General features: G+C 40.1%; 1 protein-coding gene across 2 annotated transcripts in view; it reads left to right on the top strand.

Annotated features, from left to right (window-relative positions):
• Positions 1-1,325: 1,325 nt before the first annotated feature.
• The window catches only part of MCTP2 (multiple C2 and transmembrane domain containing 2), a 94,623-nt gene continuing 70,264 nt past the window's right edge, over positions 1,326-25,684 (top strand). Inside the window, exons 1-7 of one of the 2 annotated variants that reach the window (XM_008495771.2) lie at positions 1,326-1,817; positions 5,352-5,414; positions 6,543-6,651; positions 16,686-16,828; positions 17,626-17,702; positions 18,772-18,883; positions 20,752-20,787. In XM_008495771.2, the coding sequence (XP_008493993.1) occupies positions 1,341-1,817; positions 5,352-5,414; positions 6,543-6,651; positions 16,686-16,828; positions 17,626-17,702; positions 18,772-18,883; positions 20,752-20,787 (1,017 nt within the window). In that variant the 5' untranslated portion in view covers positions 1,326-1,340. The remainder of the gene's footprint in view (positions 1,818-5,351; positions 5,415-6,542; positions 6,652-16,685; positions 16,829-17,625; positions 17,703-18,771; positions 18,884-20,751; positions 20,788-25,684) is intronic. The other variant, XM_030457051.1, reaches the window with a different exon arrangement.

The following is a 25,684-nucleotide window of genomic DNA, read 5'->3' on the forward strand; positions in this document are numbered from 1 at the left end:
GAAACTGAGTCACAAAATTATTTAAAAGTTATTAAGTATCTGTCTGTATAACCTCATACATATTAATGTAAGAGATGATTTCTTTGAAAGCAGACAGTGATTTCTCTATCTGGGTTTACCCAACAGTTTCATTTCTGTTACCTCTTTTGGCCTTTTCCCTAGTGATCAGAAAGCCAGGTAAGTCCTTTTCAGTCAACTATGCAAACTTTGGAATGGAAATGTGCTATGAGTTTGGGAAGCAGCAGTTGTGTAATTAATGGTATGCATTTCTAAGGATAAAGGTGTATGCTGTAAGCTCTGTGTGTCTGTCTTTTGGGACTAAAAGGGGTAAATGTGCAGGTTCCATCAACTTTTTCTTAATGAGTTTTGGTGATGGTTTGACTGTTTCTGCTCCACAGAATAAGGATGGTTGCTCAGCTGTTAACCACAAAAGACTCTGTCCATGAGGATATTCCTGTGCACAGAAGAGGTGTCCATTTGACTGCTCCCTTACGATGCAGATACAGTAGGTGGTTCTGTTTTGGTTCTTTTAGTCTTGTCCTTCCCAGCTCAGTATGAATGAACTCAAAGACAAGAGTCCACCATTAGGTTTTCAAAATTTGCAAGTGATCCATCTGCCCTTATTTTCTCTGAATTCCTTCTGTATGAGGAAAACTAGTTCTGCAGTGCCAACTTTCAGTGTCAGTGGCTTAACATAAGGGATTGTCTCAGCTGGGGTTTCTCATATCCTACATGTACTTTTTATCTTCAGACACTCAGTATGTCAAGCTGGTTTTTGTGTTGTGCTGGTCCACTAATATGTTGTGCAAGAATCCATGTAGCCTTGGAAATAGCTAAAAATCCCTTATATAGACTGGAAAAGCATCAGCAGAAATGAAGGTGCCAGCTTTGCCAACGCTTTTTGTGTGCTTGCGCTATCATGATTTAACTCCTATCAGGAAGTTTTGCACAGAAACACTTTCAAATTGGGTAAATCTTGAATTTATCACAAATGGGGACTTGGCAGAAGAAACACAATGTTCCATCCTAGCAATCATAAGGTAATGGGCAGACATTGCATTTTCGTGTAGGATGAAATACTTGTTCTGGCTTCTTGAATCCTAAATAATCAAACCTACCCACCAGATTGTATTTGGAAGCAATTACTAATGTGGCATGCTTTGGTTTAACTGTTTGGAAAAATGAGTGAAAGTTTCAAGATGAGACAACATGAATCATAATCTCCAGCGGCTGTTCACTTGTGTGATTGACTTGTCTCCTTCCTACGTTTCTTTTAGTCACCCTTGGAATCACTGAAGCCATTTTGTGCAGGAGGCATCTCTGAGCTTCCCTTTGCAGCGATGGACTTAGAGAAACCATCTGTCTGGGGATCCCTGAAACAGAAAACCAGACCCTTCTTGCAAAACCTCAGCGTGAAGAAGACCAAGAAGAGGTCCAGCAAAATGGTGGAGAGGAAGGGCCAGTCCTTGGACCGACGGCTCAGCGTGTCTGTCCCTGACATGCTGGAGGTGGAGACTCTTACAGAAGAAGAAACAACGTACTCCAGTACTCAGGTGTTGTCCAACTGCTGCCCCAAGAGCTGCTCCAGGTCCGTGGTGTCCTTGAAGAGCAGAAGTGCTTCAGTGAGACTGGCAGGAGAGGGCTGGCCATGGGCACCACAACAGCAGGGGATGCATGTAGAGGGGACAACCAGCCAGGCAGACACCCAGGTCCTGGGCAGCCCTGCTTCCCAGGAGAAGAGGAAATCCAGGGATGAGCTCTTTGACCTGCTGCAGAGAGCCCGCCTGAGCACTACACTCAGCGACGAGGGGGCAGAGGTGGGTGCTTGGGCATCAGCTGGGCTCAGGGGCTGTCTTGGGCTTGTTGTGCTTCTCCTTCTTTGTCTGGTTTAGAAAGGGATGGAGGGCAGGGGGTTATTGTGTTATTCAGGTAATGAATGGGGGATAAAGTGTAAACCATCCATGACCTGGAGCTGCAAAATAACTCTGCTTCATTTTTTTTTTTATTCTGGCAAGTTTATAATACTTCAGATTTTTTGAATTTGTTGGGATTGCTTGCAATGCAAAATATCAGCCTGGTAGTCACTGACCATCACTACCAGTTTAGTGTTGCTATATTACTAACAGATTGAGTTTACCTTGTTGGAGTGCACCATGGTTCAGGGGGCTATTTAAGAAAAATAGTATGCCATTTTGTTTCTGTGGTTCTTCAGCTTTACTCAAAAATTGTTTCTGTATGGTGATTTAATATCTTCACGTTTCCTTCAGGTGTACTGCCTGAGCATGGTGTACTTTCTGTAGTGTTTAAGTCTTTCCCAAATAGTGTAGTTGTGGATGTGCTTGTGTGTGTAAATAATTTAATATTAACTTTGATATCAAGTCAGCTTAGCTATGTGAATGTCCTAACTTCTTTCCTATAGTTTGCTTCAAATTGCAACTTTTAAATAGATTTTTTTTTCCTAAAGCATATGTAGCAGGCAGTGAAGCAAAGAAACATGGAAATACGTAAAGAGTATTGAATAAATGTAATTATGTTAAGTTTAATTTGGTAAAAACTTCTGACTCAGGGTTTTCATGCACTTTTATTGAACAGCTACAAAATTTGTACTGCGTGCCTTGGTTGGGGACAGTTTGTTGCAGTTTTTTGGTCTCCTAATACTGAGTGGGGTTGTTCTTATGAGGTAGACAATAGCCCACATAATTCTTTTGTGAGCATCACTCACTTAGCAGTGAGATAAATACGAAGAAAGGAACAAAACAAACTAAAAAAAAAAAAAAAAAAAAAAAAGAAAAGAAAAGATATGTAGGTTGAGCTTTTTTCCTCTGAATTGCTTGTCAGATGCTACCTACTCATTTCCTGGTTATCTTTGGTCCCCCAGTATCATGAAATACTTTGAGTCTCATGCATGAGCTCAGTGTGGGCTTGTGGTTTTCACAGTCATCTAAACTCTCCATACAGAGCTGTCATGGTTCAGTAAAGACCTGGCCACAGCTACTGTAGCTCCATTTGCTGAGAGATTTCCTTTTCCTGATTTCCATTTCATCCCAGCTAGGGAAGCATGAAGGGAGAAGAAGCATCTGAAGTTAAATCCCTCCCTGGTGGACTCCAGGGCACCATTAATGCCACTTTTTGCAGTTGGGTTTTGTCCAGGGTCATGGTGTCATTGCTGAAGTGCTCTAATGCCACCTCTTTGTCTTCTTACTGACACCTTGCACTGAGACCTGGCTACTCAAAGCCTCTTCCTGTTGCTGGTCCACTCAGTGCTTTTGTATTTGGAATCTTTGCTCTGCAGAAAACAAGAGTGGGGAGAGGTTATAAATCTTGTCAGGAGAAATATTTGATTTATTTATATAGATATTAATTTAAATTCTCCTATGTGATTTGTTTTTACACAGATACATTTGGGACTGTGACTTGCTTGGTGGATGTGGCCACTTGTTTATAATGGAAAGTTCAGAGCAGTCAGTGTAGTTAGATAAAATCAAGATTTTGGGGACCATGTTTTCACCAAAGCATTTGTCTACTTTCAATGATCTCACTGAAGTAGCTACCTAGAATTATAGCAATTCACATTAAATAGAGATAGAATGAAAAAAATAAGGTTTTTAAATTTATAATCTTTGTTCAGAATCAGTCGATGTAAGAAAAAAGGCAGAATAAATACAAAATAATAACTTTGAGGGCATTTTTTTAACTGTAAATTCTACTGAGCTTGCAGAGAGGGTACTTTTTATTACCATAATTTCAAAAGAGTTCTTTGATTTCGTGTTTATACCATGTAAAACAAGCTGTTAAGAGAAACCATTATCAGTGCCAATGATGGTGCCTGCAGGAGATTCCTGTGGAGCCAGAGAATATGAGGAATCCTGGGTTTAATGCACACTAGTGAGATTTTATGCATACGAGTCAGGAAATTCAAAGTTAGGGTTCCCCTAGCAGCCATAACTCAGCTCTGGTGTGGAAGACAGTTCTTCTGCTGATCTTTATGATGATAATTTTCCTACTTGTAATGTGTTTTTGCAAGGTGGCCAAGTTATGATTACTGTGGGAACTGTAAATGTTAAATTTTGTCTGTCAGGCAAGTGAAAATTTACTTGCAATGCTGGATTTCTGTATGTTTTGAAGTGTACAATGAGGAGAAGAATTAAACAAAAGACTATTTGTATTTATTTCATCTTATCAACATCTCTAAGATCTATGATCTGTGCTGCAGGAGCTGGTTTGGGTTTTTTGTGTGTGTTTCTATAGTTCTCCAGACAATGCTGCTCTCAGCTGAGATATTTGGATGTTACCATAATGCATGTAATAACAGCTTCACATGAGGATCAAATTGCACCTTGTGTGCATTTTGGTAAACTGAGATTATTCTTAGGCTAAATCTTTGTATTTGAATGGGCTGTGATTGCCCAGCAGAGACATTTAAAAAAAGACTGGATGTGGCACTCAGTGCCATGGTCTAGCAACTACTCCGGTGGGTCAAGGGTTGGACTAGATGATCTCTGAGGTCCCTTCCAACCCGGCTAATTCTATGATTCTATGATTCTATAGAAGAGTTGTCTTAGCACATTGGTCCTCTTCAGCTAAAATGATGATCATAGACAGTTCTAAAAAATAGTACCAGGGGTGCTTTGACCAGTGAATCCCTTCTGCTTGTCCAGATTAGATGGCAGACCCCCATAGCCTCAAGTTTCTGGATGAGTTAGTGTTTAGGAAGATATTTTAGATCTTATGCTGGGAAGTATCAAAAATCCTTTTTGTCTTCCATTAATTGCTGAAAGTGTTTCTCTCTCCCTTCCTCTCTTTTTTTTTTTTTTTTTTCTTTCTTTTCCTCCTCCCTCTTTTATGCCAAAAGCCTTTTGGGTGATGATGAAGAAATGATAGTCAAGTAAGACAGTAGCCAGCTCTACCCCAGAGTATTGCTTCTGTTGCCACCACTTCTGGCATTTTTTATTCTGTATTAGTGAGGACACTTGGAGATTGAACAAATAAAATTCTGCTCAGGATTAGGAGTCAGCATTGCAGTGCAGTTGCAATAATTTTCAGGCATCAGGAGAGTTTGTGGTAAGGACCTTCAGCACTGAAAGTACAGGTGTCTACTAGGGAGGAGAAGAACCTATTCCAGTATTTGGAAGCAGGCACTTAATATTTTTAGATTATACTCAAGAGATGCAGTGCAACTATTGTAAAACAGGAAAAAGAAAAGTACATCTAAATTGTGGAGGAGAAGGTTTTTACAAGGAGAAGAACAATAATTTCACTGGTTATGCATATGTATGAGTATTTTATTGACTGCTAGTATTTTCTTGATCCCCCTATTACTGTTGTCTAATTAAATGTATATTTTTTTATAGTACCCATGTGGAGAAATGGATCTAGATTCTTCCTTGTCATCTCAAATTTTTGATGATCAAATGGTATGTTCTTTCATTTTCAAGCATTTTGAAAGTTGATCAGAAGCAGAAGTTATTTTAGGTTCTCTGCTTCTTACAGATTAAAAAACTCAGCAGGTGAAGAAGACTTCTATAGATTTCTCCACTGTGGTGGTTTTTGTTTGTTGATTTTTGTTTGCTTAGTGGGGGTTGGGTTTTTCTTTTCAGTAGTGCAAAGCAGCTGCAAATGTTTTAAATAAACCTAAGTGTTCTGATTTTTTATTTTTTTTTTTTTAGTTTTCTGTAATTTATGTTGCACTGGTAACTGATAAGCACCCACATAAATACCCAAGTAGCAGCCCAGGAACAAACTTGATTAGAATAAAGATAGCAAAACCTTAACACGATTGTAGGGTTTGACAGACAACAAAACCCCAGGTTTAGGGCAATGTGAAAAAGTGGAGTTCTGACACGTGCTCTTCTCATGTAAAGTGTGTTTGCCTATTCCAGATGAAGGTCTCTCTCTTTGCCCTCTGATAACCTCTGAAGTGCTCTCCAGAGGCTGTTTTCACCAAAAGTGATGGCTGCATGCTGTGGAAGTGTATACCGTTGGTAGCACCTCTGAGGAACAAGACTTCTCTTGAGTTTGCTACTGCAAAACTTCACAACTGTCATTTCCTGCCGCTGTGTTTCTCTTTTAGACCTGTATAGAGAAATACTGTCTTCTCAGGAGTTTTATGAAATGTGTACCTTCTCTGTGAGTTCATCCAGATCAGTATGAATGGACTCAGTGGTCCTTATGGGTCCCTTCCAACTTGACATATTCTGTGAATGCACAAGAAACAGCTAGCAAAAAAATAATGCAGTAAGTTGGTAGGACTTGGAGAATTTGAGCATGCATTTGATTGTTAATATTATCACTCATTTTCAGGTGTAGCCTTCCTGGTGTTAGCCCTTCCTTTGCTAAACATACCTGATGATGATCATTAGTTATTTGAATAGTGAAACAAAGCCTGGGAAAGAATTTTTTTTTCTCTTTTTCTTTCTTCCTGTAGATTGCCTTAAGGAAAGACGAGAACTTTGTCTCTGTAAGACTTGCAGAGCACACCTGCTTCATTCATTGTCTGCTTCAGGAGGTGTGCAGTGGTGACTGATTTTTTTTGTTCTTTTTAGGCTCTAGAGGAAGCAAGTGATTGCTTGAGTGACCTGCCCAGCCCCTTTGCCTACCTGCTCACCATCCACCTGAAAGAAGGACGGAACCTGGTTATCAGAGATCGCTGTGGTGAGCCCTACCTTTCAGCTGATTTTAGAATCCACATGCCTCTCTAACTTCAGTTTGGCAGCAACTGGCTTCTTAATCTGAGGGAACAAGTCATTATCTTGTGTCCCTTGCCTGGGTGAAAGCACTCAGTGATTGGATTACTCCACCTCAGATCTGGTCCTTCTGCCTGACTCTGCATCTGCAGCCACCGGCTTGGCTACATTCAGCATCTGTGTCTGTTCAGAACTGTGGAGTCATTAATCATAAGAAATTCTATTTGAGCTTGAAAAAAAAAAGCCAAGGAATATTTTGAAATCTATTAAAAGATAGAGTTGCTCTAGGAGTGCTTTTGGAGTCACTTACAATGATAATAAAAAGAGGAGAGAAAAATTAGCATTTAGGTATCAAACAAATTAATAAAGATTTTGGGCATTCCTAGAAAAACTGTGTTCCTGCTGTTAGCCTGGCTCTTCTTCAAGCTGTTGCAACAAGGAGTGGAAGTGCATATAAGGAGAGAGTCAGTGGTTTCTCTGCTTGATGCAGAGGGGAGAATTGTCCTGCTGGATGCTCAGTGGCTTGTAGGGCTCTGCAGCAACAGCTGCTTCAGGACCTTTGATCTAAACCTGCCGGAGAACTCTTCCATGTATCCAATCTTTCTGCAGTTTAGATTTTTTTTTATTTAAGTTTTTTTTCTGCATGTGGAATCATAATCATTACAAAATGTATAAGCTGTCTCTCTCTTGAGTTGAACTAATAAGTTTTATTCATACAGTTTTGAAGAAAATAAGCTTGCACAGCTTGAAGGCCTGTGCAGGTTTGTGTCCAGAGGGACCTGTATGGATTTAGAAACCTTCTCACATGGGATGCATCTTGTTGGCATTTCCCTTATCTATTTCTTCAGTTAACTTTTTCCACAGTTTTTTTCATGTGTTCACCAAACAGCAGCTTTTGGCCAAGTATATATGCTCATTTTTCTTACCAGCTTTTGGAAGCAGTGAATGAATACTTGCATTAAGATCTTTTCTCCTTAAACAGAAGTCTGTATTTCCTAACAGTTCATAAGATTTGCTAGCAAGCTGCACAAGCCAGGACCCATCCAGCTGCCTGCATGGAAAAGATGCTATAAATGAGCAATTCTAGCAGAGAACCATTTCTGAAAAAGACAAAGTATATTTTGATCTAGGCTGTGTTTTGTTGTGTAAGAAAAATAATGTTCGTTTTAGGGAAGCATTGGACAACACAGTGGAATAGAAGCAAGGGGTAAAAAGGCATTTTGATGGGTCTCTGCTTTGTGATGAACTACCACTCATGTAGTAAACTAAATATCTGAGGAAATATATGAGGTGGTGCATCATCAGTACAATTCCTGGCAGTTGGTTTCTGGGAGCCAGAGAAATAATGACTTTGATTATTCTTCAGTCACTGTTATGTTGTAGAAATGGCTACTTAGGGAAAAAAAAAAAAAAGCACCATGTCCTGATGCACATTTTTATGGGTCTCCTGCCTTTTGTCTAATTGCTCCATGCCCTTGCAAAAAATCCCTTCCCAGCTTTCTTGAAGTCCCTTCAGGTATTGGAAGGCCACTATCAAGTCTCTGTGGAGCTTTCTTTTCTCCAGGCTGAAGAATCCCAACTTTCTTCAGCCTGTCTTCATGGGAGATGTGCTCCAGCACTCTCCTCATCTTCGTGGCTCTCCTTTGGAGTTGCTCCAACAGGTCCATGTCCTCCTTGTGTTGGGTACCCCAGAGCTGAACACATCACTGCAGGTAGGATCTCAGGAGAGCCAAGTAGAAGCAGAGAATCACCTCCCTCCATCTGCTGGTTACAGCAGATACCGAGTGGAGCATGTTGGGCAAAAACTGAGCCAGCATCTGCAACCTAGATCACCTTTTACTAAAGGTCTGTGAATTTCCTACATTTTAGTATCAGAAAAAAAAAAAAAAAAGGCGCCTTAAAGCATTTATCAAACCCGTTACCCTTTAGTTTTAGCTTGTTTGTTTGTTTTGAGGGGGGAAGCTCCTCAAAGCTCACCCCCATGTCCCTGGGTGTGGGTGCTGAGGGTCCCCCCCTTTCCCCACGGCCGGGACGCGATCGCCCTCTGGCGGCCGCTCCCGCACGCAGCAGCGGGGGGAGCCCCGGGACCGCTCCAGAGCTGCCGGGTGGGCTGGGGCCGTCCCACGGACCCCTCCCCAACATCTCCCCCCCATCATCTCCCTCCTCTGTCTGCTGACCTGAGCTGGGCAAGGATGCAGCAGCTTTAGCAGCTTCCAGTGCAAGAAGCGATGTACTTGAAATTCGAGCAAAGGCTCTTGCATTGGGGTTAAGTCTTTGTTTCTGCTGCTATTTTGTCCCAGTGTAGGGAGTCTAGAGCTGTGAATGGATATAAAAATATCTAACGTATGTGACAAAGGAGAGACATTTTCTGCCCTTGGAAATGACTGTTGCAGGAAGCTCCTGGTTCTGCTTAGCAAATGCACAGGACTCTCGCTGAATTTACTCATTTTATGCTTAGTAGTTAAGGAAGAATTAGTTGCACTTGGCTGAGTAAAGGTGAGCAGTAGTCCTGCTGATAACTGCAGGCTTATAAGACCAAATGTGCCTTTTTCCCAGCTACTTTTCCAGACTTTTGGACTTGCTTTGCACTTCTCTTTCCAGCATATGTTCCCTTTGGTGTGATTTAAATTCCTCCTTCACTTTACCAGTTTTATATTACTCTTTCCTCCCTACCCCCCCAATTCATCATAATATCCTTGGTTGCATCTACTGTTTCCTAGTTTTCTCTTCAACTTTTTCCTCTTGCATTGTTTTTGTGTGTGTGTTTGTGTGTTGTCTCTCCAGTCCCTGACTTTCTGTAGCTTTTTTTTTTTTTTTTTTTTTTTTAAATGAGCATTCTCAACCAGCAGTGCCCTGGATGTTGTCTCATAGTTGCACCCTTAGGGGTTTTATGGCCACATGAAGCATCTTTTTGTGAAGCTCACAACTCCCATCTCTCTGTGCTCTTACATGGGAGAAGCTGGAGCCCATTTCTGCTTCTTGGTTCACTTTCACAGGACAAGGTGCTGTCTCGTGTTTGGTTGAGTCACTCTAATCAAATCTGAAATATCCTGGTCCCTTAAGTCTCTGAGATGCTGACTGTGCACGTTGCTGCCTGTACAAGTCACCTTTGCACAGTGGTGATGCTGTGACACTGAGCAGCAGTATGATGCCACAGCTGTAAGGAAGTGACAAACTCAGCTCAGCTCTGCCACAATAAGAAAAAAAAATGAACTAGGTTTTGAGTGCCTGTAAGGGTGAGAAGCCCTTCCTGTTAGCAAATTTTGTACTTTCAGAGTTTATGTTTTTTCATCTGTTAAATGATGTAGTTACAACTATATTTTTCGGATGTGGTATCACCTGATGAGTGGTGGTGGTTACTGTCTTTATTCCCCTATTCCCCTGCCCTGGCAGCTCTGCTGCTTCAGTCTGAATTTTGTGTGTCACTTTTCTACACTGCCTTGTGTTTTCTAGATATTTTACAGGGTCTTTGTGCCCTGTCTGTCTGTCTGTTTCTTCCAGGTTTTCCTTGTTGCTTCCTGTTCCTGGGCTCTGGTTTTGCTTTCATTCCTTTCACGCGATACAGCTGATCATGTAAAAGGAGTAGGGTGAGTTGCAGGAATACAGAAAGTGCTATCACCTTCTTGGCTGCATCCCACCCCCTTTTTGCATCATCATTTCCTTTCACATCTCCCACCACCCACTGCTGAAGGGTCCCAGAGAGCTCCTGGAGGTGGCAGAGAGGCCATGCTGCTCAATGTCAGTGTGAGTTGTGCCAAGACTTGGTCTCCCAAGGGCAAAATAAAATGAAAGATGACAGAATAATGTGTTCTACCACCTCTGAGCAGTAATGAACCTGCAGTAGCCCAGCACTCATAGCTCTGGGCTGCCCACTGCCTGAATCCATGCTGATACCAGGGCACTGGAGGAAGGGATGTGTTTGTGCTGGGCATTTGTCAGCTTAGAGCAAGGCCATTATTTGGAAAGCAAATGCTCAGAGCAATTAGGGTGAATCACTCCCTGCAAACATGCTGATTAATTTAGACTTTTTTTCTGCTCTCAGGGTATCTGCAATTAGATAATTAGCCATTCGGATTTATTAATTATTGAGATGTGTCAGGCAACTTCACACACTTCTTTTTGAAAAGCTTAATAATGGCTAATTTACAACTGTTAAGAATTTGAATGGTGCTGGGTACTTATTTTGATGCTTTCTGGGTCCTGGGTAGCTCTGTGTACAGGGGCTTGACCTGTGAGCTTGTTTGCAAAGTCCTGTTTCTGGAAGCACAGCATATACAGAGCTGAAACTTTGCCCTTGCACACAGTGATCCTAAGGAGCAACCCTTCTGGTCATGGGAAATGAAGGCACCCACACAAGAAACTCAGGAAAACAGATTGAGTTCAGGCAAAATCAATTAATGCATTCTATGCATAACCACCTTTAGTAAATTAATGTAAATGAAGAAATATAGGGATGGCAGCACAAGGGGAGAATATAAAGTGATCAAGGAACACATGCAACTCGTCTCTGGTGGATAACTAATACAGGTAACAGGTTTCCTAAACTGATCAAGCTCTGTCAGTGGTCAGAGGTGGCATTTGGGGGCACTGAGTTAACAGCTCATTCTGGGTCCTCCTGGCTCCCCTATAAGGAGATTTTTCACAGGCCAAAGACAGAGAATACAAAAAGATGAAACTATTTACAACAAAGGTTCTTGTTGATAACATAGAAGTAGCTTCTGCCCTGTTCTGTGCCTTCCTGTGTGTTCATACCTCAGCCTCGGCTGGGAAGACAGCATTCAATTGGACTAAGAAGGTTTTGGTTCTTGTTTTTTTTTCTTGGCTTGTTTATTTTAGTTTCTGGTTTGTTTTTTGTTTTGTTTTGTTTTTTAACCATTATTTCTGAAGTGTCTTGCCTATAACATCCTATATCTGCATCTTTCATTTTGTTAAGGCTTTCCTCCCTTTTTTTTTTTTCTTTCATCTTCTAGTCTTTTTGATTTGTTGTGTTTTTTTGTTGTTGTGGTGGTGGTTTTATGGGGATTTGTGGAGTTTTTTGTTGGTCTTTTTTGCTTCTTTGTTGGTTTATTTTAGCTTGGAACCTTTTGGTGATATTTGTTTCCAAGCAATGTTTTCAATTCCATCTGGCCATGTAAAACTAGCTGGGCACAAAACTTTCCAAAATTACCTAAATTTCCTGCCAGCAGACTACTTTTTTTCCCCAATTTCCCCTTTAAGCCTTGATCTTGGCTATTTCACTACAACAATATAGTGGTTTTCCACTTAAAAAGAAAAGTGTGTGTTCCATTTTAAAATGTCTTTTACTCCTTGTTATAAATATCTCCAGTAATTCTATTTCTAGGAAGATTTTAAGAAATTTATTCTTTACATGCATATAAAATAAACCCTTCATTTCCTCCTTCAGATTAAAACTCATTTTTTTAACCAAAGCTTAAGATGGGCAAGGTTATATTACACTGTACTTCGATTTGTCAGGATTTTAAGGCGACTCAGTGGTAATTTTTTTCTTTATTTATGTAACAAGACTTGTTTCATATGTTACATTTCCAGTAAGTTTATACCTATAAAATACTGTGTGGCTTGAAATTATATCAGGCCTTCTGGTTTTGGTTTTTTTTCTTTTTTTTTTTTGTTGTTTTTTTTCTAATTATGAAGGTGGTGTGTGGCAGTATTAAACACAGCTGATGTGGTCCACCCCTCGGTAGCTGCTAGAGGGCAGCAGTATCCATTTAAAAACCCCATAAACAGTTTCTTGGGTTACTAAAACCTCTTCTGCTCTGTCCCAGCAACTCTTACTCACTGAAGCTTGTGCAGATTTTAGCTCAGGTTTGGTTTGCCTGCACTCGTTGCTTTATAGTGGTAGTGGAAGAAAACAGAAGTTAAATAGATGCTGCAGAAATAAATTCAAGAGCTCATTGCTAATAAAGTGAATGATTTTCCTCTACTGTGAAAAGAGGTCCAGCTGGTGGAATGATTTTTTTTTCAGAGGTCATCCTTTCTTTTTGTTTTTACTGGGTTTCACTGAGGCTGAGAAGCAAATAATCCTGTTTTAATTTTTTTCCCATGTGTTCTACTATATGAGAATCTCTTGCAGAACACTTGAATTAAACTCAAAGCATCTCCCCTTGCCTTTCCCACCAGATAAGCATTTTTCTCAGGTTAAGTTCTCAAATTATTTCAGGAATAATCAATCTCATCACATAGCTGTGTTGACACATGGCTACAGATGATGTGAGTGAGATGAACAGGTTCAGACCTTGCATTGCAGAAGAACCTGGGTGAGTGTACTTAGAAGTTCTTGACTTTGTTACCTTCTCTAGGAAATGGCTGCTGAAAAGGTTTGTTGTTTTTTTTTTTTTAATGATCTGGCTTCTCCAGAAAATTGTCAGGTGCCTGTCATGTTTGATGGAACATTAGAAAAAAATTATGCTTTTTTTAGACTAGATAATCTATATAAATCAGTAAGCACTTTTTAAAAGTTATGCTTTTTTGACTAGATTGTAGGTTGTACCCAATAAATAGCTTTTAATTGGTGCAGACGTCTTTCTGATCTTGAATCCAGAAGCCTTCAAGCCTTGAATTCAATTGCAGTTAATTTGCAGTTGTGTTTGTTCCATCAGGTGGAGCCTGTCCACCTGATTTATTTCTTATCCCTCTCACCTTTTGGACCTATTTTTATCATCTGCATGCAACCTGGGCCATCTTAAAGGCAGAATTGGGCACACTGACCTAGAGAGGCACAAGAACTTCATGGATACAACATTAATGGCTTAGAAGAAGCCTCAAAAGCCCCCAAAAGAGCTGTGCTGCTACACCCACCCCCAAAATTTCTCTCCAGAACATCCAGGTCCAGCCCAGCTACCACTGCCAAGCCCTGGTGCGTGCCAGTTCCCTCTGTGGAGGTGAAGGTCCATCTGTTTGCTGGCACTGAGGTGTCAGCCCATCATTTGTATCATCCAGGAGCCACCGACCCCTGTCCCCCTCCTGCCTAGTTGAGATGTCACCCCCTCTGACAGCCCAGCAGGCGAGCGCCACTGAAACCCATGCCCCTCCCCAATTATATTCCCCTCCCAATTAACGCCCAATTAAAGGTGCTAACTTGACACCTTTTCCTTGTTTGCCTTTTGTAACCCATCATCCCTTTTTTTTTTTTTTTTTTTGCTATTAATTCCCAGCATTAATATTTTCTTTTTGCCCAAGTGCTGCCGTTCACCCGTGAAAGAGTTTGAACATTATGGAGCTGTCAAGATAGCGAGGGATTACCCAGGGTGCCTTGCCAGAGTAAGTGACACCACTGAGGCCCTGGTTTGAGATGTTTATTTTCAGAGTAAGCTGACAAGCATGAAGGCCTGATCCCAGAGTGGCAATCTTATTTAATTAAAGGCCCTCTTTTTATTATAGCTTTCCCCCCACCTCCCTCCGCCCGCCCTGCTCACTGGGTTTTAGATATTGTAGTAGCGACACGTAGTACAAAAATACTGATTTTATATCAAGTTATTATACAAATATTCATTTATAGTAATACAGTATTCCTTTTCTCTATAAAATATGTGTAACTACAAAGGAAGATGTTATTCTCTATGTATGGAAGAATATTTGCTAAAGCCTGGCTCACGTGAGCAGTGCTGGGCAGCCCTTCCCCCTCTTTATTTTTTTTTTTACTGTTTAACAACCTGGAAAGCTTTCAGAGCAGTAATGCAACTGGGATGCTTGCTGGCCTATAGTTCTGTTTTACATCCTCAAAGAAAGGGCTGGGACTTCCATACCTGTAGACATGGAACTTGCTGGCCATTTGCTTTCTCTGTCTCCTCTTCCTCTCTTTGGGTTTTGTTCTCACTTGTGAATTTTCTTTGGCAAAAGCAGATGAGTTATGGCCATAGCCCACCCCACTCCATCATCCACTTCAAGCTTTCCTTTCAATCAGTTTCTTTCCTTGTTTCACCCAATTACAATTTCATGCACAGAGTAGGTTTGGACATTCTTATTGCTATTATTATTTTTAATAATGCATCTTATCCTGTAAAAAACCCTGTCAGTTTAGTTGTTTGGTTTTTTTTTTTTTCCCTTTTTAAAGGGTCTGAAAGAAACAAACACACAAACTGTTGTTTCTCAAATTCTGCAGCATCTGAGGGCTACTGCCCACAATGTGGAGCTATATTTTATATATGTGATCCCACTCATTGATCTCAGCCTGCTCTTATGCTGTATATTTTATATAGGAGTATGATCATAGTATTGAGAAGCAGTCTAGGGAAAGGTCTAGTCCTAACCCCTTGAAAACAATGAGAAGTTGCCCTCTGACTTCCTTGGCTTTGGATCAGGCCCTTACTATTATACTTTCTTAGAGGAAAAGGAAAATAAATCTTTTTAAGTTTGCAGCATTTTTCACAAAAAAAGGAATTGATTTCAGCAGTGATTACTTAGGAAAAGGATCAACTGCAGGTAGCGTTTGAAAACCAACTGACATTTTCCTTCTGTGAATGAAGCACTCCATATGTGCAGAATTGGCCAGGGCTCTTTGACTCTTCCCTTTTGAAATTAAAATAAAATAAAAACTTGGTGTAAATCTTAAAAATAATTCCTTTTGTCCCAGAGAAACCGTTCTTTGCACTTCTGTGTAATTCCAAATGGATGTGAGCACATTCAAGTCTGAAGTGTCTTCACATAACACTGATCAGAGCTTCAGATTTTTAAATATGGATTTTTCATGTTCTCATTGTTTCACCAGACTACTGACAAGACTGAGCATTGGTTTTGCAGTGGGTTATCCTGAACCAGGGGGAGACAGGTTCAGATTATTTTTGAATATGTGAAGTCTTCTGTAGGAGTCAGACTTTCCCTGCTGGCAGCCCACACTGCAGGCAGGGAGCAGCCAGGATGCTCAGTGTAGCTGTTATTCTTCTAATGCAATTAAACTGTTAGGAGGGATGTTTAATACAGACAGTATTGAATATGACAGATAAGTGGCACCTGGGATCAGTTAATTGTGAATGCTGCTACTCCTCAATTTTGTTCTTTCCCTTATTTTTGCAGCTTCTGAGGTTGTGAGTTTTTTGGTTTTGGTTTTTTTGGGGGGGTTTATTTTGGTTTTTTTGCAAAGTTTTCATTATTAAATCAGTCATCTTAGTCAAATCCTTAGTAAAATCCTTTCTATACCTTGTTCCCATTTTTATTTGGTGCCCTGCACTCTGGTTGGTGTTAGTGTAAATGCCATTGGTTTAATAACAATAGTAAAAAGTTGATTCCCTCTTTTCTTTTCCTTTGACAGCTGCAAGTCTTTCTATTGCTGCTGAGTGGCACACGCCTCATGCTCTATGCTCTGTTCCTGGACATCTGCTCCATAAAAATAGAGGACATTATTGCCCTGCAAATTGTGCCACTCGGATTTAAAAATATGTTACCTGAATATTGTTTGTTGTCTTTACAGACTCCATTTGACATATGCTTTTCATCCAGAGCTGTTCAATAATATCAGTATTTTTTCATGGATGCTTCAAATTTAATTTTAAGTAAACTGGCAAGTGACACTAATGATGAAATCCTGATGGGTGTTTTTGCTTTTGTTACTGGTTTCCTTGGAGCTCCTATCTGAGTTACGATGCTTTGGAGTTTTGGTCTTTTTCTATATTCATAGGCACAGGATCACATTTTCTGTCTCTGTATTTTAGTTGCCCTGTAAATAGTCGTTCCCTTCTGCTTGTGTTTCTAAATTTCATAAATGAAAATATTGAGTAAGTGACTGAAGAATAATTAACAGTCTTTAAGAATAATAAGTGGGGATCAAGCAAATTATAAAGATTTTTTGTTGTTTGCTTTCAGATAACTTTTGTTCTGTTGAATAGATTTCCTGTACGAACTACAAATATTTATATAGGTAATTAAAGCTATACCTCTATATATAAAATAAGTGATTACCATTTATTATTGTTATTTATTGTTTTATGAAAATATAATTTAAGAATGCGGAGGCATGGCTAATCTATTTTTTATTAACTATCACAGGTACAAGTGATCCATATGTGAAATTTCAGCTGAATGGGAAAACCCTTTACAAAAGTAAGGTCGTCTACAAGAACCTCAACCCAGTTTGGGATGAGACTGTTGTGCTGCCTGTGCAGACCCTCGATCAAAAACTTTGGATCAAGGTAAGTTTTGGGTTTGGATTTCTGAAAGAATGTATAACTGCTTATTTTTTAAGCAGTTATTTTCTGCTTTTGAAATGGTATTGATTTTTATTCACTGAAGCAGCATAACATGAAGCACAATCAGGTTTAAGAGGCTCAGCAATTTCAAATTAAAATGCACATATGTCTTTCCCAGATTTTACTCAAGTGTTTTCCTTGCTGTCTGCAAAAACCCAAGTTGAAATAAAACTCTTCAACTGGCTATGCTTAAAGCTATGGACCTAAGGTCTGCTTGTTCTTACCGTGCTTGTGCAAACTCAGTGAAACCAATCGTGGTTTCAGAAGCACGTTTTAAGAGTGTAATTTGGCTGAGTTGAACAGAATTATTACCTGAGATGCAGCCCTGACAAGTAGCAAAGCCTTTTCTCATTATAAGTAACATTACAGTTCCCAGAACTGCAAGCTACCAGTTGTGAGCACTAATTGCTGAAACATCTGTAGCCAGAAGTTCCTGATTTCTGTAGAGCATTTCTGTGCTATCACTCAGAGCCTAAAGGAACAGGCACAATCCATAGCAGCACACATGTCTCTGTTTACATAACATTAAGGAGATACTTTCAAAATCCTGTTTAAATATTTAGTTAAAAATACAAATTAAAGCAGGGAGATGGAAAAGTATCCCTGAATTATAGCTAAGCTTTGATCTTTCAAATACAAAATTGAACTGAATGGGCTTAAAATACCTGTTCTTTTATTGGCTGTAATAAAACTAATTTATGATATGGAAATTAGAAATATTTCTTTTATTTTGCTACCAGGTGTACGACCGAGATTTAACCTCTTCAGACTTCATGGGTTCGGCGTTTGTAGTGCTCACTGAACTTGAGCTCAATAGGTAATACATTTATTTAATTAAAGGCTGTTAATGCAGCAGAATTGAGAAACATGGCAAAATAATAAAATGCTTTTACTCTGGCTAGGAATTTGTCTACTCATAAAAACTTAGTTTGAAAGATGAGTGGTATAAGTGTTTTTATATGCTTCATTGTTTCGGGAGAGCTGCACCAGTATAATTCAGGGAGGTAGAAGAAGAAAGCAGGGGGGAAAACTGAGACCCATTTTTAGCTCTTCATACCATGGGCTGCCTTTTTCTGCATGTGACTGGGCTGGGGAGCTGTTTGCCTGGCTGGCTGTGAGCACCCCATTTCCAGTTTCCCCCCCCCCCCCCCCCAATCCATCCATCCCTGTGGCTGCTGCATCTGGCCCTGATTTAGTGCTGAGCCAAGCCCTGTGCCTTTTGTCTGCTGCTGCTGGGTCTCAGTGTGGAGCTGGAAGCCAGGAATTCAAGTTTTAGTTCTCTCTTTTACACTTCCTTGCTGTGAGACTTTTCTGGGGGAGAAAAGAAGTTCTCCCTGTGTGGATGTATTATAGCTCCCATGGCTGTTATATCCAGATTTCTAGAAATATTAATGAATTTACCTGTGACTTAGGGCCAGCAGGTAAATACCAACATTCCTGTTTTCAGAGAGGGAACAGAGTCACAAAAGGAGATGATATGCAGGCAGAGGTAAGGCAGAATATAGGACTCTTGTGCTGAATTCTAGCCATTAATGCTAGAAAATTCACTTGGAATTTCTGTCACTCTCTCTGTCACTCTTCTTCCCTTTAAAAAGCAGGTAGTAGTAACAATTCAGTGTGTATCTGCATAAGAAGAGTTACAGATATTAAGTCATACTATATAAAGAGCATGCTGTGTTATTAAAAGGGTATTGTATTTTGTCAGAACTGAGAAGGAACTCTGCAGATTTCCTGTTTACATTTAAACTCAATATTGGGAATTTCAGACAAGAAACTGAAATTTGCACAGCATAGTCTGACCTTTAGTAATGAACTTGATTTAACTGGTGTCAATAAATGCACATTTCTTTTTTTATTTATTTATTTTTTTAATTTTTTGCTTGTAGAACTACTGAACAGGTTTTAAAACTGGAAGATCCCAACAGTTTAGAAGATGACATGGGAGTGATTTTATTAAACTTGAGTCTAGCAGTCAAACAAGGAGACTTCAAGAGAAATGTAAGTGGCTTAGAAAATCAAATTTATAGCTGGAATGTGTAGGGAGATAAAAATAAACCAAAACTGGCCTAATTAGATTCAGTGGGACATGCTGCCTTTTTTCTTTCTTTCTTTTTTTTTTTTTCCCCACCCTCCAAGACTTGATATTGGGGGGGTTGGACTAGATGATCTTTTGAGGTCCCTTCCAACCCCAAGGATTCTATGATTCTATGATTCTATGATATCAAGATAGATTATAGTGTTAAAAAAGCCCCAGACTATGTGCGTTGCTGAACTGAAGGTAAGAACCATACCTGCTCTGCTATTCCAGGGCATGCTGGGTTTTTTTTTTCCCCATGATAATATAAAAAAGCAAAAAAAAAGCCACGTGAAACCTAAAAGCAGAGATTTGATGTTAAGACTACATTGATCCTGTGGAGGAGCACACTGGCTGAGAGCAATAGATTGCTTGTAAAAACCCTGATATTTGCCACTGACAGTTTCCTGACTGAGCTCAATTCAGCTTGTACCCTAATGCTGAAATATGGTGCATTTAGTGATGCTTGAAACTCAGAAGTGCCTGGGCAGAGGCTGAGAACACTGCAACTGAAGCTGGAAGTGTTTTAATTTCAGGTTCTGCATGTGTTTTTTTCCTTTGGTTTTCAATTTTTAGGATTCCTGCTAGTGTTTTACTAGTGCTGGTCAACTCATCCTGCTCCTGCCCAGCAAGGGTAGGGAAAAAACAAGATCAGGCATTTACTTAGCTCTGATTTTCAAGCTAGTCCAATTTTAAATATGTGTAATAAATATGTAAAGCTAAAATATTACTTTAAGTCTTGTATACTGTCTAATATGAAAGCTGCTGTTTACAGCACATTATTGAATTACAGTATGGAGTTCCAGTCTGGTATTATTTATAGAAACATAACTGTTCCAAGGGGTTGGAAAGCATAATTAGAAAAATCTAATGTGGGATGTCTGTCGTTTTTATTTATTTTTCAAATAGTTGTCTGAGAATTGTAAAATCTCCATATTAATTGTAGAATTATTTGTACCTCAGTATGTGATTATTTAAAAGCTTAATGACAACATTCAAAACACTGTTGTATCATTTACATATCTACACGATGAGATGGCTTTGATCTGCAATGTGAATTCCCTCACTAACTTAAGCAGGAGAGTGTTGCTGGCACACATGTCACTGGGTTGCAGGAAAGGGAGAAAAAAAGGCACAAAGTTACTTCAACAAAAAAGCAGTTTAGTCAAAAGAACCTTAGGAATTCTTGGGTTTTTAGGAAGGTATGGGCTAGAGTGGGCCTAGCCAGTGAGACAGAAAATACATTTAATGTAGCAGCTTTTGGTACTCTTGGGTGCTTAGTTAACATTCAGAGTGCAGATGATAGAAGAGTTGGTGCACACTGTAATTTTTTTTAAAGATGATGTTTTAAGCCCTCATATTTCAAATGCAAATTGCTCAGCCATTTCCCGTGGAATCAGAATAGTGAAATGGCTCTGTCCATATTAGCACTTAACAGCAAGATGATTTTTTTTTTTTCCTCCCTATTAAATTAGCTTACTGTAGAACCAGATGGCACCAAAAGTATAAGTATAAGCCATGCTTCTTACTAATGGCTCTGGTTCTTTCCACTTTTTGTACTTGATTTTTTTTTTTTTAATACAATGCAGGTATTTGGAATTTGTTGATTGTTATGTCCTGTGAAGTAGGTGAACGCAGTTGTAGATCCAGTCTCTTAGGCTTCCTAGTTTTTCTAATATATTTGACAAGCTACTGTTTGAATTACGTTACTGAACAGTTTCTCCATTTTACTTCTCCTCTGTTTCCTCTCTCTGGGTTCTGTTTTGGGTCGATAATGGGAACCCATGAATAGAGATGGTCAAGTCGGAAGAAGCGAACTTCATCCAAGGTAATCCAAATTTTGTTCTCTTAAATAAAGTCTCCTCCTGATAGAAAGGAGTAAGCACAGGAAAACTTTTAGTATAGATGCAACCTGTTACAATGTGGTGGCTGTGATACTCTTTAGATTTTATTTTTTTATGAGAAATCACTGATGTTTTCTTATTGTAGGTGCTCTGTGGTAGTGCCTTGTGGCAAGGGAATAAAGCCCTTAAAAATAAAAGAGAGAAAAACTGTATGAAGGAAATGGGTATAATTTCAACCTAAAAAGGGAGCTGTGGACGATTTGAGTTGTTCAAGAATACCTGAAAAGTGTCCTGTAGTCAGTACTGAGGTTGATCACAGGGCTCCTGGATCCCAGTCTGGGTGACCTCTCACCATGGGAGGAATTTAGTGAGTCAGTATTTCTTCTGGTTGCTCCTGTGGGTTTTGAAATTCCTTTTGTTTTGGGGTGGAAACTGAGCAGGCAGTTTTCATTACCAGCAATATAACTGATTTCCAAGATCTGTGTTCTGCTACATATCTACATAACTTTCTTTCCTCGGTCTTCTGTAGGATGTCTGCAGGCTTCCATTATTTTTATATTCCTGTACTTCCCCATCCTTGTATTTTAACTTGCTCAGGAAACACTGTGGCTTTTTAGTTGTTCTGTAAAGCTTTAATTTGCTGTTGAGTGAATAGCAATAATGTAGAAACTGCAGGCCCCAGAACCCAATCTGAGAACTATACAGTCTAACTTTCTGAGAAGCAGAATTTGACTTTTATGAGAACACATAATATTTTCCTGATGTTTCCTGATATTTTCCCTGTATAAATATTGATTTGCACCTAAATAAGTTTAGTAATTTATGTGTCATTTTATTCATTACAATGGTTTTGTGCAACGTAGAGGAGCCAGCCCTCTCAGATATTATGCCAGCAGGTATATTTTTGTCAGTGGAAGAAGTTCAAAGTACAGCCCTTGGAGCTGGGGGTAAACTCCAGTTCCAGGGCTATTGCAGCCCTTCATTCAGTGCAGAGAAACACCAGGCATCCCTGAATGCCATAGTGATAAGTGATAGAGTAACTCAAGAGCTCAGCACTTATGTTTTTTAACTAAAGCTCTGGAAATTACTGTGCCCTCACTCACTCACTCAGGGTAGCTTGATCCCTCTTTTTCTCATGTATGCAAACACATCTGTCTCCTGACCCTGGTTGGCTTTGGGCTCTAGGGAAGGGAAAACAGTTTTTTAAAGTCTGGTCCTTCTTGTCTGCAGCAGCCAAGCTTCTGTCTTGTGGTATTTTTATTTTGTTGTTGTATGTTCTTATGTCATTGCATTTTTAATAATTTTTTTTACACACATGAAAGTTTTTCTTCTGTAAGCTGCACAGGCAGGTCATCCAGTTCTCAAGAATTTGGCTTGTGCCTTTACATTTATTTAAATAAAATTGAGAGATGCTGAAGCATGGCATTGAGTTAGGAGAAGTGAAAGTATGGTTTAAAAGAAGAGGGGAAAAAAGAGCCACAACCCTGTGCTCTATTCTGTTCCAGTCACTAGAGGGTAGGAGAGCTTCAGTTCTTCCTAAGGAAGACACAGTTCATGCTCCAGTGTGATCTCTGAAGAAGAACTCTGTGGCCATCCAAAAGCAGTAAAATTATTTCCCAGCATGCGCTGGAAAAATCTGACAAAGCAGTATTTCCTAGTTTATTGATTCTGCTACTGCACTAAAACACTAGTACTGTACATCAATAACCATCTTTAGTTAGGAAACTCTGCTCTGTGGAAGCAGTGCTAGCAGTTTGTGGCAGAACATAAAGGCTAGAAAGAAAAATTGTGTGGATGGGGATATAGGTGTCTAGGGAAGGCACAAGAGGTTATGGAAGAATAGCCAGAGAGTATGATGGGGTAGAAAACAATGTTGCTGGACAAGATAAAGATACAGGAATAAGGGGGGCAGGGGAAATAGAGAGCTCTGTAATGGATATACAAACTGTGCTCTTTTTTGGCTACTGAGCTTGCTCTCGCTGGTTGTTGCAGGAGAAAAAGGCCATGTACCTTCCATTTGAGCAGCTGAACTGAGGCAGATCTAAATTGCATCTTTGTAGATTTAGGCAAAGAAAAGTTTTCTGTTTGTAATGATTTTCCTAGTTTTGCTTTTTTGTGGTTTGCTTGACTTTTTTTTTTTTTTCCCCAGCAGATCTGTATTTTAATATTTAGCTTTTCTTCTATGAATACAGGGAAGAATACTTAAGGCTTGATAAAAAGAATGTAACTTTCACAGATTTTATTTTTTTTAATTCATATTGCCTGTGCAACAGAAATTTGGTTATACTTCAAATTGACCCTTTTTATGTTATCTTAGTGTGTATTTGGTACGTCAGGGTCCTAAATGAGTCTCATGACATCAGTCCAGGGAATCATGCTGGCTTCCCAAATTCACCCCAGGTGGTTAGTACCCCTGTAGATGACATCAACACCTGATGCACCCCCACATCAGACTGGAGAAGGGGTTCATGGGGGCAGTCATGGATACTGGGCACTCCCTTGCTTTTTGAAGAAAAATCTGCATTTTAGACAACAAAGAAACCAACAGCAGTTTCTAGTTGCCTCCTGGTCATTTCCACTAAGATGCAGGAAGGATTTCAGTGACTGAATGTAGTCCTTTAAATCATTTTTGGTTCAAGAGCTGTTGAACTGGATGATTTAGCTATCTGTTGATTACACAGTACATATTTTTCAATGCTGCTAGAAGGGAATCATCACACATTTGGACAGAATCCCAAGACATGGGCAGCACATCCAAATCCCTCATTTTTCATGGGAGCTAAGAACAGCATTGTCCTCTGTGGGAGCTGTCTCCAAGAGCCCAGCTTTCTTCTTTTTCTCCTGGAGGTTGTCATTGCAAAGGGAAGAGAATACTACCAGGCAGTATTAATATATGCACTCATATCTCTGTATTGGCAAGCTCTCCCCTCTTGTCTGATGGGTTTTTTTAAAATATTTTTCTGGACTATTTGGTTCACAGAGGGAGTTGGTAACCATCTCTGCTGGAGCCCAACACATTGATGCTCATTAGTCTTATTTGTCCTGGGTGTCTTGAGTCTCACCCTGAATGCCCTGTGCACTGTTTCTAGCATTTGTACAGCTGACTAACCTTTAAGTTTTGAACATCTATGAAGCAAATAAGCAGGTTTGCTTGGGGTGGATTGACCAGCAGCAGCAGCTCTGTCCTGAAACAAAAGTGACGTGCTTGCCACCTTGATAGCCTAAGCTGATTGAATAAATTGGCTGAAAGGCTGACCGGACCCGAGTGCTCCTCAGCATTGCAATGCAAAGGATAATCCTTTACTCTCTTAGTTTTTTTTTTTTTCCCAACGTGGGCTGTTAGGTTTCATTTTTGCCTGCCTCATTGTATTTGGCTTTCTCCCACAACACCCCGTGGGCAGCGGCGCTCGCCGCGCCTTTCGCAGATTCGGTTGCCACAGGGTCACGCGTTGTGGCGGCAATCTCCTGTCGGTTCACTTCCCTTCCTCGCTGCCCTCTCCTCTTTCCCAGGGGGGGACTGCCTCTGCAAAATGGTTTCCCTGCCTAATGAGAAGAGGTCCAAAGTGTCTCCTATTTGCGTGTTGCTGTTTTTTTTCTCCAATGGCAAATTACGTGGCCCAGTTTTGATGTTGACCTCTTCGCCGGCATTCCAGCGGGCTCTCTGTTGTCCTGTCTCATCCTTTTAAAGGAAAGATGGGAGAGATGGGTTCACTTCACACTTGGCCACCTCACCGTGTCATTTAGATGTACAATTTCTCTGCATCTCTTTATTGCTTCAAAAACAAGTTTGAACTTGGGGCACGTTATGTGTGTGTCAGGAAAAGACAGATCTGAAAGCAGCCTTGATGCACCGGAGGGGATTCACTGGGTACCTATAGAGAGAGATTATATACAAATGGTGTTATCAGGGACACTCAGGCTCCTAAAGGATTTTGTGAAGCTGGGTCAATGAGCCAGTTCTTTCCCCTCCAAAGCTCCATCATTCTTTCTCATCTCCTGTATTTGGCTCTGTGAAGACAGAATATGAGCCATTTGCTCATTCTTTTCCAGCTTTCTTCTTTAAACTAGAACTAGAAAGCAATAAAAAATTGAAAGTAGGTGTGGAAACCTTTTATATTCATTTTGAAACCAGGAAACAAATTCTGAAAATGGTATTGTGAGCACTTGTTTTTGTGTTCAGGGATGTGGAATGTTTTCTGGACAAATGTTCCTGTTAAGCTGTAGAGGGAAGAGCCATCTTCTGTTTCTCATGTGGCGTGGTCCTGCTCTATCACCAGTCCATACATTTTCTTCAGAGAAAATGACTCATTATTGACCTCATGTTGCACAGTCCCTAAATCTGAAGTAGACATGGACTCTTAGACTTTAAAAATATCTATCTAGTTTGTTTTTAAGAGTGAAGCTTTCAGGATGTTCATGTGCTTAGTTTTTTTTTTTTAGCCCGCTTGTTTGAGGGATGTGTTTTGTTCAAGTTGTGATCCATTTTACAGCAGTCATCTGCTCATAAAGGTGACCTTTATGGTATGGGTGGTTATTTGCACATAGAGCCCAGCCAGAATTGGAGCTCTGTCTTGGAGACACAACCCCTCAAGGATATCTTGATTTCAGAAGTGATGGGGAGAACTGAGGGTGTGATAAGCAAACTTGTCTAAGGACTTGTGCTTGGGACCTCTGCCAACTTCCATCACAGAACGTATGTTCCCTAGTTTCCAGACCTATAGCCTGATACTTCAGCCAACTTAATCTGTACCTCTGCAATGCACCTTTATTTTGGTCTGGGATGTAGCCAGAGTGTGTGCTGGCTGACTGCAGAGGAAAATGCAGCAGAAGAGATCTGAAGGACCTGGCATCCAGTCTGGGAAGCACAGCTGAAAAGAGCTT

The sequence above is a fragment of the Calypte anna genome, chromosome 10, assembly GCF_003957555.1.
Source record: "Calypte anna isolate BGI_N300 chromosome 10, bCalAnn1_v1.p, whole genome shotgun sequence".
Classification (NCBI taxonomy): domain Eukaryota; kingdom Metazoa; phylum Chordata; class Aves; order Apodiformes; family Trochilidae; genus Calypte; species Calypte anna.